Source organism: Gallus gallus, chromosome 24 (assembly GCF_016699485.2).
Source record: "Gallus gallus isolate bGalGal1 chromosome 24, bGalGal1.mat.broiler.GRCg7b, whole genome shotgun sequence".
Classification (NCBI taxonomy): domain Eukaryota; kingdom Metazoa; phylum Chordata; class Aves; order Galliformes; family Phasianidae; genus Gallus; species Gallus gallus.
In genome coordinates, this window is record NC_052555.1 from 3238288 (window position 1) to 3250991 (window position 12704).

At 51.0% G+C, this 12704-nt stretch overlaps 1 protein-coding gene and 1 long non-coding RNA gene across 2 annotated transcripts in view; one reads left to right on the forward strand and one right to left on the reverse strand.

Annotated features, from left to right (window-relative positions):
- The window catches only part of UBASH3B (ubiquitin associated and SH3 domain containing B), a 56581-nt gene extending 47115 nt beyond the window's left edge, over positions 1 to 9466 (reverse strand). The window contains exon 1 of the mRNA XM_015298175.4: positions 9118 to 9466. Coding sequence (XP_015153661.1) covers positions 9118 to 9281 — 164 coding nt within the window. The 5' untranslated portion in view covers positions 9282 to 9466. The remainder of the gene's footprint in view (positions 1 to 9117) is intronic.
- The window catches only part of LOC124417389, a 79438-nt gene that overhangs the window by 55049 nt on the left and 11685 nt on the right, over positions 1 to 12704 (forward strand). The window lies entirely within an intron of this gene.

Sequence of the window (12704 nt, forward strand, 5' to 3'; positions counted from 1 at the left end):
TCCGGATAGCCCAACTGAGCAATTCTAAGGTGGAATGGCAGTTAGCTACGTAACAACAACAGCAAAAGAATGTCAGCACAAATCCGCCGTGTGCCACAGCATTCAACACCAGAATTGCTGCAAAGCCCCTGAGCCAGCCATGCACTTGAGTATTTGGGTAGCATCAATTAAAACCCCCTAACCCTCCTCCAGCAGCCCTAACAAATGTGCCCAGGGCTGCCTGGATGCTCCTGGAATTCACCACTTCTCACCCAGACCATCCATAACAATAGCAAATGAGTGAAAAAGAAGTATTTTTCGGGAATTTTCATTCCAACTGAAAACTTGTCTCTGCTTCGATGCGTACCTTGAAGCAAAGGGACAATTATCTAGTCACAACACTCAGTGCCATTTGCATAATGTCAACTAAATTGCTCAACTGCTTCAAATGCTTTTGTCATTAGAAAGATATTCCACAAATAAACTGACTGCATATCCCTGACACTCAAAACTAATGGGTTACAAGTAAGCGAAAGATAAAGCAGCATGCTACAAGAATTCTTCCCTTGTCATTACTCACACTCAACCTACAGAATCACAGCATTTCATGTCTATTGCTGTACTCATTTTTAGTGGCCCTCTTCTCACTTCTGTATTCCGAGGCTGCCTTTTGTCAAAGATGCTCCAGATGAGCATCAGCAGCTTTGGGGCAGGAAGTGGTGGGAGTCAGAAAGAGACACTGACCACAAAGAGGGTCTCCATGGGAGGTGAGTTCCTCTATCCGAAGTGGCATCTGATGGACCTGTGTGGGATGCTGGATGATGAGATGGAGAATTGGTATAAATGCTGACATTTCCTCTGGCAAGCAGAACAGTTTACTTTAGGGAGAAGAAAGAAAGTAGTACGTGCGTGTGTGTGTGTGTGTTTGATTTTCCTTTTCTGTAATGGCACTGTCTTTACCAAACCAAAGTGAGACTTAGAACAGCATCGGCTCTCCTGTGCCACTTCAGCTCAGTCTGTGTGATGGAGCTCTGTGGGCCCAGCCTACCCCTGCAGCCCCAATATGGAAGTGAGCTGCCCATAGGGGACAAACTCAAAACAGAGGCCTTAATAGTGATTCTTACTTACACACGGGCTCCATGTGTTATCTGAAGGGTGTAAAGACAGTATCTCCCTAAAGGAAGCTTTTGTAGGAATGGCAGTCAGGTTATGGCTGGGTGAGACCCTCAGTTGCTGTGTCTAAGCATTGCTCCAACAAACTCAATGATGCTGGGCTGACTGATGCTACTGGAAGGCTTTGCCCTTTAGAACGTGAATGCATTTATGATGCAGCTCCTCTGTAGGGGGTTGAAGAGGCTGTGAAGGGAATATAAATGTGTCTCATAAGGTGCAGCTGTAATTCACATTTATCCCAAGGCTTGCTTGTGTTGCCTGTGGACCAGAGTAAATATGAACTTGATCCAATTCTTGTTTAGTTTGAGATTTCTTTGAACTGCGCCTGGGAGAACTGACTGCAGCTTATCCGTGGGTAATGCATTGTGATTTGACACTTGCTAAGAGCTGGCAGCCGCTCTCAGAAAGAAATATCGATTGCAAAGAATAAATTCAATATCGTAGTGGAACAAGGGAGCGGGACATCATTGACACCATTTAGTCTGCAGTTCTGGAGCACCCTTTGTCTTGAGTGGATGGCAGGCGTTCATTAAGGTGCCTTCTCTGGCATCAGGCGACTTGATGTATGGTCTCGTTTTCAATTATGCTGTCTGTAGAATAGGAACCATGTTCACCTGTTCACAGCACTGGCATTCTTACACAGCTGTGAATGTTACTCCATCAGTCTAACTTGCTGTAACCAGGGGTAACAACCAGGAGTAACAGAACTGGGGGCCATGCTGAGGCCGGTGCCTGGCAGCAGGAGGTGAGGATGGTGATCTCCTCTTCCTCTCCCCATGCTCCTCTCTGCTGACATCTGCTCTCTCCGACTCTCCTATCACTCACAGCTCCAGTGTGTAATTGCCTGCTTTCTGTTTGAACCAGAAAGTGCTCAGGTCCTGATGACACCTGTCTGGATATTGCCACATCTCTGCACACAGCTCTGCTGGCTGTGCTCATCTTTATTCCTTTGGGAATTCTTAGGGAAAAGAAAAGGCTGAAGCTTCCTGGAGAGCCAAGGAGCAACAGCTCCAGGTGTGCGGGTGAGCATCACTTGGCTGCTTACCGTGAGTTGTGGGGGGGAACCTTAAATAGTGCCTTTTGCAGCTGGGACATATCAAGGCTTCGGGAGAAATACCGGAGGAATGCATGGATAGGGCAGGACCTGTGTCTCATGAGCAAAGAGAAGAGGTACAAAACATCTAAATATGTTTCAGGAGCTTGTCAGTGGTTCTGTTGAACTGCCTTCAGCAATTCCCTCAACCCATCCTATTATTTCTTGCAGTTCCGTTTTTTCCCTTCCAATTTACACTTCTCTCTAAATTCAGCCTTTGTGCAGGAGATGGCAGGGACAGAATAATGCCCAGGGAAGCCAAGGCCTATTCTTTTCAGGTCTGTTTATACAGTGGTGAGTAAAACACAAGCACCATGGTGCACCCCATTGTAATGCACAAAGCCTGCAGAGAGTCTTGGTGATGGAATCCAAAACGCTGTCAGCTGCTGAACTACAGCTCTTTTGATGACTCTGCTTGTTGAGGATAATTAGGCTGGTGCATTACAGACACACACACGGATGTCTCTATTCTTTTTACAGTCGCAGAGCACACGCTGTGCATCCACTATGAGCACCAGTTAAACCTAGGGCAACATTTGCAAGCGCACACAGGACTTGGGAGGCTGATTCACCATCAGAGGTGCCTTGAAAACCCAGCCTCAGAGAAGCCAGCAGGGTTAGCAGCATTCAAAAGCATTCAGTTTTGGTTTTGAAGCTTTTGCTCAGAACCTCTCAGAGGATGGAATTCCCCCGATGTCTGTCAGTGTGTCTGTGCAGCAGCTCCCGAGGGCTGGCCGTGCCGGTGGAGCACAGCTCTCACACTGCAAACACCAGGAGAAATGGAAGGGTAAACTTCCAGACAGCTTTATGAGGAAGTACTGCAGAGTTCGGCAGGAACAGCCCAACCTGCCACCGTCACCGTGCCTCCCAGGGGAGGAATAATCAGCATTTTATGCAAGCAGGGCTTCATTCAAATCCCTCATGCTGGGTGTCTGAAATGGCGAGTTTCTCTAGCAAGCTTCTGTCTTGAGAATCTCAGCAGTAAGTTTGTGTGGTCTCCTGACAGTGACATTGAGTTTGAGAGTGGGAGAGGAAAAGTGACAGAAAGGGAAAAGGTAACAGCGATATCTTTATGTCACTTGGCAGCTGACATACAGCTTGAAAGGGAACTGCATCCTAGGGATGGAGTTATTAACGCGATGGGTTTTGATTCTGTGAGCTGAAGGTGATTCTGTACCCTGTCCATGACCTGGGAACCTGGGCTGTGTGTTCTGCAGCTCCTGTCCTCCCCCAGGCAGGGCTGGGTTGGGGATGCAGTGTCATACAGAGCCATGTCAGCATGCAAAGTGTTCTGTTGTCACCAGCCTATTTTAATACCAAAACCAATGATGTACACGGGGCCCAGGAAGGTTTCTAACAACTCTGTCTGAAGTTAGACAGCCCTGAGAAGCACAGCTAAGAAACATGGGGATAGCTGTCCTCTGGCTGACTTGCCATGGAACCAGGAACTCATTGCATACAGTGATGCTACTTAGATATGAAATCCCAGCAAAGCACGGTGGCTGAATGCACTGCAGAGTTCTTGTATCTCCTCTTGAACACATGCAAGTTTGCCTTCTGTGCAGTGAGTGCTGATGCAGCAGGCACTGCAGTGACGTGCTGACCTTGGCTGCACCACGAGCAGTCTGTGTCCAGGGATGCTCTGCTCCTGAGCAGCGCTCTCAGTGTTGTGGCAGGAGCATTTCTTTGATGATATCAGCCCTGAATATCTGATTGTTCTGCTCTCCCAGCTGTCAGATATGATTAATGGCAGTTGTGTATTCCAAATGACTGAGGTGGTGTGGAACACTGCTGCTGCCAGTACCCTTTTAGATTGAGACCTGATCATGAAATGACTTCTTCATCCACTGGTAAGAGAAGATCTCTCTCCACATGAAAACTTTATACAATGTCATGGAAATAGATGTTATATTGAGACCAGATACCCAAGCTTTGTGATTAAGCTAATAGGAACTCTGCAGACTGAGGTGCAAGTGCCAGCCTCACTATGGTTTCCAACTTAGCTCAGCTTCCAGAGGAATGATGGACGTCAGGAGTCCTCTATGTTTTATCACTTAATATCTTTAAAGAAATGAGCAATCTGATAGAGATCTCCCTGCACCAAACACATGGAACACATAACAGCCCGAACTCTGCAGAAATATTCTCTCGGTCCCACAGCAGAAATCTGCAACAAAGCCAATGAAAAAAAATCCATATGCAGAGCAGCCGTGGGACCTGGTCCCAAAAGTGTGTGCTCAAGCTCTCCTCCAGCGCACCTTCCTGGCAGCTGCTAACTCCATTCCTGTCCTTGCTCCGCGGTGTGCTGCAGACCTGTTGGATCCCTTCCAGCACAGATGTACGATTGTTCAGAGACCTCGGTGCTGACCCTAGGAACTGCGATACACGAACGAGAGCACTGAATTGCTCAAACTGTTGCTCAAGTTACAGTGCAGAATCTCATCCGTTAAACCCTGGCGTGGGCAGAGCTGTGGGTTCTCAGCTCCTCGGGAAGATTTCAGCAAGCACAAAGCGCAGGAGGGCGGCAGCAGGCAAAGGAGGTCTCCTCTGAGCAGTCTTCCACTGTACGTGGTATAAAGAGGTCACAAACGCTGCCTGTGAAGCATTTCCACTGCTGTGATGGCTGATCCACAGAACTGCAAAGAGAAGTGTTGCGATTCAATGCTGTGTGGCCCAATGGCTCTGCCCAAAGCCACTGCCCTGAAAGATGAGCATGGAGGGTATTGGAGAAGGCTTCTGCCTCAGCCCCTGGGGCAACAATGCCTGGATCTTCTGTTTGGAAGCTGAAGATTTCCTCCAGCACTGTTAACAAGCTTGGAAATGCACTTTCAATGCAGCCTTCAAAGCAGTGCTTTTTCGTGTATCCATCCACTTCTTCACATGAGACGGAGTTCCCCTCCATCCCCCGGGCCAACACAGGTCACTGGGAATCATGAAAATGCCAAGCTTGGGCTTAACTGGGGCCTGCGTGATGCCTGTGTTTTGGGCTGGCCCTTTGTAGTAAGACGAATTTCAGCCAAGAGTATTTGCAGAATAACACCCTGAAGGAACAGAAGGAACAGAAACCACTTCAAAATCCCAAGATTATCTGCAGCACTTGTTTGTGTGCGCAGTATTCTCCCCAATCCAGCACAAACCCTGGAGGAGTGAAGGATTTCACAGCCTTTCTGTGCTGCAATACTGCTATGTTGCTAAGCCTGTTACTAGGCAAAACATGTTTCAGCAGCCGAGAAAACATTTTCAAAACACAGGAGGAGATATTAGTGTTTGTAAACTGGACTTGAACTTCTTTTATTTGAGAATAACGCAATTAATACTCCTTAATTCTTGTAGTAACTGGGAAGTAAATCAGACTGGCTCTGTTCTGGTCGGGTCCCAAGAAGATGCTGTGCAGCTCAGGGAGCCAATGCCTCTCCATACATGTGGGTGCGGAGTTACACCCAGGTGATGTTCTGTAGGAGGGAGGAGGAAGGAAATGTGTAACACAGGGAAGTGGTGAAGTTGGTTCCCGGGCAGCTATGTCACATTCCTGGCTATGTGAGCTTTGTGAGCGAGAAGTGTTTGCAGTTATGCCCAGCGCTCAGATCTGCCCAGGAACACAGCACTGTGCTGTGAGCCACAGTTATGGGCAGCCTGTCCGGAGGGATGGCTGCAGTGCTTTGGGCTGAGATGATGGGACGGAGCATCAACTCGGTTCTGCAAAGCATTGTCACTTGTGTCACAAACAGCACTTGTCTCTTACGCTTATCACACAGAGCCTGGCAACCAAAACAGCACGAGGGCCGCAATTTCAGCATTCTGTTTGTGGATGGTGATTTACCTAGCTTGAGTAATGACAGGGACCTGACGCTTATCTTCATTTCTCCATGTCCAGTTCTCTTCTGAAACAGCCCATGGGGCTGTGGCTTGGATTCAGAACCACAAGTAGCATTCTGAATGTTATGTGTTCGTATATATATACACACACTAAGACACAGAAGGCAGGATTTCTACTCTCATTAAATTTCTGACTTTCTGTTCCTGAGGATGGCTTGGAGGAGCTTTAGCTGGGACATGAAACTCGTACAACAACTGCTGCGCTCCCAGCTTCTGACAGCACTGATCTCTGTGCAGGATTTCAGCCTGCAGAAGTGGCCATCCATCTCTTACATTTTCCCATGTTCAGCGTTATACAGAGATATGAAATATGCAATAGATTTTTTTTTTTAATTATGCGTACATGCGTGATAGTTTTGGTTGTTCCCCTGTGGTTTCAATGGCCTGTAAACTATGTAGTGCTTCCCTTGTCCTTGCTCTCAGGAAGGCTATCAGCATGTATAAGAGGACTAGCATGCAGCAATGGGACGTGCAGGCAGCCAGAGCTGGGCTGTGGGTGCGAGCTCGGGCAGCAGACCCGTAACAAATGAGTGCAACATTGTGGGACTGTTGGGAAATGACAGCTGTGTGAAATCTCTTTCTAGAGGAAGATGTTGTTGCATTGAGGGTCTTGAGACACTGAGGATCTGCTTGGACTGGCGTGTGACCTTGGGCATAATGTTTGTGTGAGTGCTCAGATTGCAAAATGGCAATGATAACATCACCTCTGCCCTCCTTCCTGGTTTAAGTCAGAAACTATTTGGGATCAGGACAGTCTCCTTTGTGACTAGACAGTACGTAATGCAGTGGGCTAATTACAAAATAAAAGAATAATGAACCTGTGCTCAGAGGAAAAGCCCAACAAATAGCACAGCAACAGCCTGAAATGCTGACACTGTGCAGTGGTTTCAGCAACTGCCATCCAGAGGTGATGTCCCCAGTTTGCACAGCGCCGCACCATAGCTCACAGCAGCTCAGCTGAAAGAGGAAAAGAGACGGACAGAGCAGGGAAACCTTGGGGTCTCTTTCTGACCTGTAGTAGGAAGTACCTGAAATTGCTGGAATCAGAAGCTGAAGGTTAGGCAGTGTGGTTACTGGGCAGTGTCTCAGCACGCTCTCAATACCAGCTGTCACCTGAAAGCAGCAGTCATGCCATCTCCAGGCAGCTTGCATGTCCCCTGGTCCAGCTGTGCCATGCAGCCCAAAGAGGTGCCAGGAGCCCGGCTGCTGCCAGCAGCGATGGCCCTCAGCATCACGCCTGGCAGACAAGTCTGACAGCTCAGAGCTCTGCTGTCACAAGGCTTCAGAGCAGATGGTCGCCCCTTCGCAGTGTCAGCCTGGCTTCTGCCCGGCACAGAGCTGCAGCCCCACTTCGCCCGGCTCCCCACTGCCTGCTGTTACCCCGGCTTTGGGGTGCAGAATGGGTGGGAGAACTTTGGGCCAAGACTCACCAGGGCTCTCTGCTAATGCTGTTTTGCCACTGTGTCTCTGGGGGAGATGGTGTTTTGCCTCCTTAGCAACTTGGCTATCTCTTGCATTTACACAGCACAGCAACGTGCCAGGAGTTAGAAGGCAGCAGAGCCCCTTGGGGCAGGTCCTGCTGCTCATTGCCCATCTCACGCTTCTGAGTGCACCCTTGGTGGCAGAGCCAGGTTGTCTGCTGTTATTTCTGTTTTGCTACTTATGTGAACTTCAGAAATGAATTATTTGCAGGATTTCCAGCAGGCTGGAACAGGGCACTATGAGCTCCTTCAGATGGGGAAACCAGACCTGTCCCAGCAGACAGGCATGTTGTCCAGCAGGGATAAAGCACTGTATCCTGGATTTAGTATCCAGACAGTTTACCCCGCTGCCTGGTGGCATTTACAATGAGCATTCCTTGCAGCAGGGGATATTTTGCCCCTCTCTCTGCTCTACATTCTGTGTTTAACCTTTCCTATCTTATACACGTGAAGCTTTGGTTTCATTTTTATCAAATGTTGGAGTTTTCTTGGGCAGGAATATAAACCACACGCACAGCTCCTCAGCACGCAGTGAGGTGCAACCAGGGCTGCCTGCCACCCGTGACGGCACTGTTGCACAGGTAACAGCCACTTTCATTCACACTCAGCCTGCTTCTCTCTCCAGCTACTCTGGAAGCTGCACATCTGTTTTTCCCAACAAGCGCAGAGCATGAAGTCACCGGTTTCGTACTATCTTCATTTGCAGGCATTGTCTGTAAGTGCTGTACGTTGCTTTCTGTACATGGCTACAGATCACTGACAGGCATAAGGAGCCTAAGTAGGACAATGGAAAGCACACATGGGACTTGATGGCTGTGCCAGCGGGTCCACAGCAGCCTGACATTTGTCCTTAGGACTGCATGTGTGCATCTCTGTATTTACGAACAAAAACCGCACAGGGATGTCTGAAAAAACCAACGAGTTCTGACTGGCATCAGCAACAACAGGGAAACTTGAGCAGATCAAGGAAACATCCAAATCCCCCCCGGTCTCATTTCCCTCCTAACGCACAGTCCCACTTTAGGAGTCACTATATTTAAACCGGGAGAATCATTAAGCTATCATTAGGTTGCCGCCTCATTCATTTAAAGCACGAGCAGGAAAATTAGAGCGGGGCATCACTAAATTAGACGAGAAAACCCTACCACTTCGCACTACTGACATCTTCTCCAGCTCCTTTCCTTTCTTGTGTGTAACGCACAGCGCCCAGGCAGCGCTCAGAGCGCAGGAACGGGCTCCGCTTTCAGCCGAGGGGGACCGAAGCATCGCTCCGCGGTGACCCCGAGCTTACAGCGCCGCCGCCCCCAGCGGAGCCCACCTGCGCCCGGGACCCGCCGCTCCCCCTCCGCACCCGCCGGGACCCGCAGCGGCCCCACGGCTCCGCTCGGCCGCAGCATCCCCGCCCGGGCGGGCCAGGAGCGCTCCGGCTGGGCGCAGCCCCCAGCCCGGCTCCGAGCGCGCATCTCCGCGGCGGGGAAAAACGAAAGGGGGGGAAGGGGCCGCGCGCAGACTTACGCCCGAGCTTTGGGGAAGCCCATTGACAGCAGGATCTCCAGCGACGAGCCGTGTTTGATGGTCCCCGCGCGGTGCTGCCGGTTCCGCCGGGGGATGACTTTGCTGTACAGCTCCTCTTTGGCAGCCATGGCGTGCGGTGCGGGCTGCCCGCGCTGGGCCATCATGCAGCCATCGCCGGCCGCGCAGGGCCATGCACACCGCAGCGCCCCGCCGGGGGCCGCGGCCGGGGCAGGGCCGAGGGGCTGCGCCCTCCTCCGCGCCTCCGCTCCGCGCTGCTCCGCGGCCCCGAGGCCACACGTGCGCGCCCGGCGGCCGCTCCGGAGCTCCGGGAGCCGAATGCCCGCGCCGCGGCCCCGCGCAGCCCGCCCCCGCTCTTAAAGCCGCCGCCCGGCGCCGCGGGCTCCGCTCGGGGATGGAAGGGGGGGGGAAAGGGGGGGTTCTCTGAGCGGGGCGGCTGCTGGAAGAGCGCAGGCTGCTTTGTGGAAAGCGGGGAAAGTGCGCACCATTATATTTATTTATTCATTTATTTATTTTCCTTGAGGAAAGAGCTCTGCGCGATGCTGCCCTGACCGCGCAGGAGAGGCAGCAGAGGGGGGAGGTTGGGTGCTCTGCGCGAGAACACTGAGCTCGGAACTCCGGGGCTGGGGTGCTGTGTGGCTTCAGGGCTCGGTGCCGCTGGATGAGCTGTGGGAGCACGGAGCTTTGAGGCAGGTCTAGTTAGTGGCAACAGAGTTGCACTCCGAATTTTCCACCTCCATCCTGGATTTCTGCATCCTTCACAGCCCTCTCCAGGCCATTACATGCAGTATGTGGCCTTGGAGCTCCCCCTTGGAGGGCTTCATACCTCGGTCAAGATTTATCCTCTTCCTCCTCTCACGTCTCCTTTGCCTTCTCCCACATCCCCTCCTGCCCCAGCTCCTCATCTGAAGGCAGCCGGGTCCACCCTGCTAAGCACCCAGGAAAGCAGGGAGCAGAGTGAGAGTGCAGCCCTGCGCGTAAATAAAAACACTGAAGATGCTGTTCTTTAAAGTGCAACAGTTTATGCTGGAGAAGGAGGCAGTGTTGGCAGTGACAAACCTATCCCTGTCATTGCCGGTTTGTTGCATCAATGAAGCGCCCTCTTTCCTGCTGTTATCCACAGGTGAGGCACTGACCCACCCTTCACACCTCCCCAGAACCTTCCAGAATCTGATCAGTATCCCGGAATTCACACCAACAGAACCTATGAGGGAGGAGAGGGTTGCTGTGTTTTGACTTAACTCGACGTGCCTCACTTCTGCGTGCTTTTTTGCTCCGTCTGTATTACTCAGTCAGGAAGTAACAATAAAAATGCAATTTGTTATGGATGTGGCTCCCAGGGACTTTGCCCAGATGAGAATCCCTTTCCTCTGGCTGCTCCAAATTCATCCGATCAATTAAGAAATCCACGTAATACAGTGTTGAAATTCGTAAGCCGACAGTTCAAGTGGCTGCATACCTGCTTGGAATGGCTTTTCAGGCCTGCTGAAACGGCCTGGGGTCTTTGCAACTTTGGTGAGTGCCTCTGCATTGGATCAAGGTGAGGCTTTTTGCATTAGAATGCGTTCCTTGAAATAATGCTTCCCCCCACTTTTTGTGTGTGTGTGTGTGTGTGATTGAAAGCTGAAAGTGAAAGCTGTTCCAATGATCAAATAGGAAAGAGGAAAGAAAAACAAAATGGGAAGCATTGAGAAAAAGTGCAACACCCAGAAAATTGTGTTTCAGTCCCCAAATGGGTGATAATTCTAGTGAAAAAATGAGTATAGGTAAAGATATCGTGTGTCTGCGACGGCGGGGATACACACTTAGTGTTAAGATGCTGTCAGGTTTTCCTGTGGGGCTTTTCTCGTGTCTTTCACCTGGCACAAACCCAGCACTTCGTGTGTGTGCAGGGCTCGGTGCTCATCACTGTTGTTCCACCTTGTGGGTGCTGCTGCCTGGGCTCTGCTTTGGGAGCCCTCCATGAAACACACGTGGTCCCTTCGCCTCCAGGAAGATGCGTTCCTGGGGGACGATTTACATCACTTCCTTCAATGCTGGAAAAAAGGCAACACAGCATTAATTGGGGGGGTGTAGGAATACCACGCTGGACAGTGAATGGGAGTGCTGCTATGTGCTTCCGTAGGAGATCAGGCCCTAAGGAATCTGAGCCAAATTTCACTGTCTTTCCAGCCTGATGCTACCTCTTTGTGAGCACACAGCAAAGGGTCCGTTCCCCAACAATGGGAATACTCTGAAATAAACAGCACAACAGCAGGAAGCGGAGCAGAGGCTTTGCTTTCCTTCTCAGCTTCCCTCCCAGGAGCTCAATGCCATCAGAGAGCCCTGGCCCAGGGCTGAGCTGCCGACCTCTCCCAGCTGCACTGCGGAAGGAGGGAGAAACAGCAAGGGATGGCTGTGCCTTCCCCCTGCCTGTCCCCGGGGAAGAGAAACACTGCACAGCGAAGGGCACAGCAAGATCACCGTTCCCCAGACTTCAGCCCGCTCTGGCAGTTATTTGCATGCTGAAGTCGTTTCACACACACGGATTGTCCCCATGGCCCATCTGCAGCTGCAGGAGGGTGACAGCTCCCCCTTATCTCGCTTTGGCACCCCCCCGTGTTATCTGCCCGCACGTCGGAGCGGTGGCAGCCTTTGGGGCCGAGCATCTGAAAGCATTAAATAATTAAAAATTGAGTCCGCCCCAAGCACTTTTTCCCCTCTTATTTTGTCTCCGGAGTTCCCAAATGTCGAGAAACAGTGATTTATCACTGAGAAAAGTGAACAGCTGCCTTGCCCTTGATTCAAAACAGCATGAAAACCGAGGCAAAATTATTAGTCAGATTTCTGACCAAGCTGAGACGCTGCAGCAAACTTCAGCCCATTTCCTCTGCAGTTTGCAGTTGCTCTGCGGCAGCGCTGGGTGACTGCTGGGCTTTGTGTCCCAGAGCGCTTGGGGAGCAACTGCTGAGTGCTGCTGCAAGCGGGAGGGCCACGTTCCTGAGAGCAGATCAGTCTTAAAGCTTAAAACACCTTTCCCCAGGTGTTCTGCCTTCGGTAACGGAGCTGTGCATAGCTGTGGTTCTGTCCGTCAGGGGTGGTCCCTTGCTTTGCTAAGCATCCGTCTGCACAGGGACTTGGGTGGGGGTGTGGGGATGTGTTGGGCCTCGGGGGGTCCCAGAACTGCTGGCTTCAGCAGAGAGCAGCTGGGCCTTTGGCCTGCGGGAGCCAAGCTGCTCACAGGGACTGGAGAATTGGCTTTCCCAGCTTGGATTTTCATCAAGTTTGGAGTGTATTTTCCTCATTACAAATAAAATCCACTTTGGTTTCACCATAATCCCTTCATTTGTGCATGGAGTTCTGGAGTCAAGCTGGACTGTGAGGTGCAAGCCAAGAGGCAAGGTGTCCTTGGGATGCTCAACTGCAGAGCAGAGGGCAGGGGTGACATGGAGCACAGCTCGCCCCACTTCCCAACCCTGTTCTCACTCAGAAGGAAGATACAATAACATGTGTTTTAAAACACTTGGAGCTATTTTTAGTTGGAATGCAACAGGGGGTTCAGCATGAAGAAGGGCTCCCAGGCTGGGTGT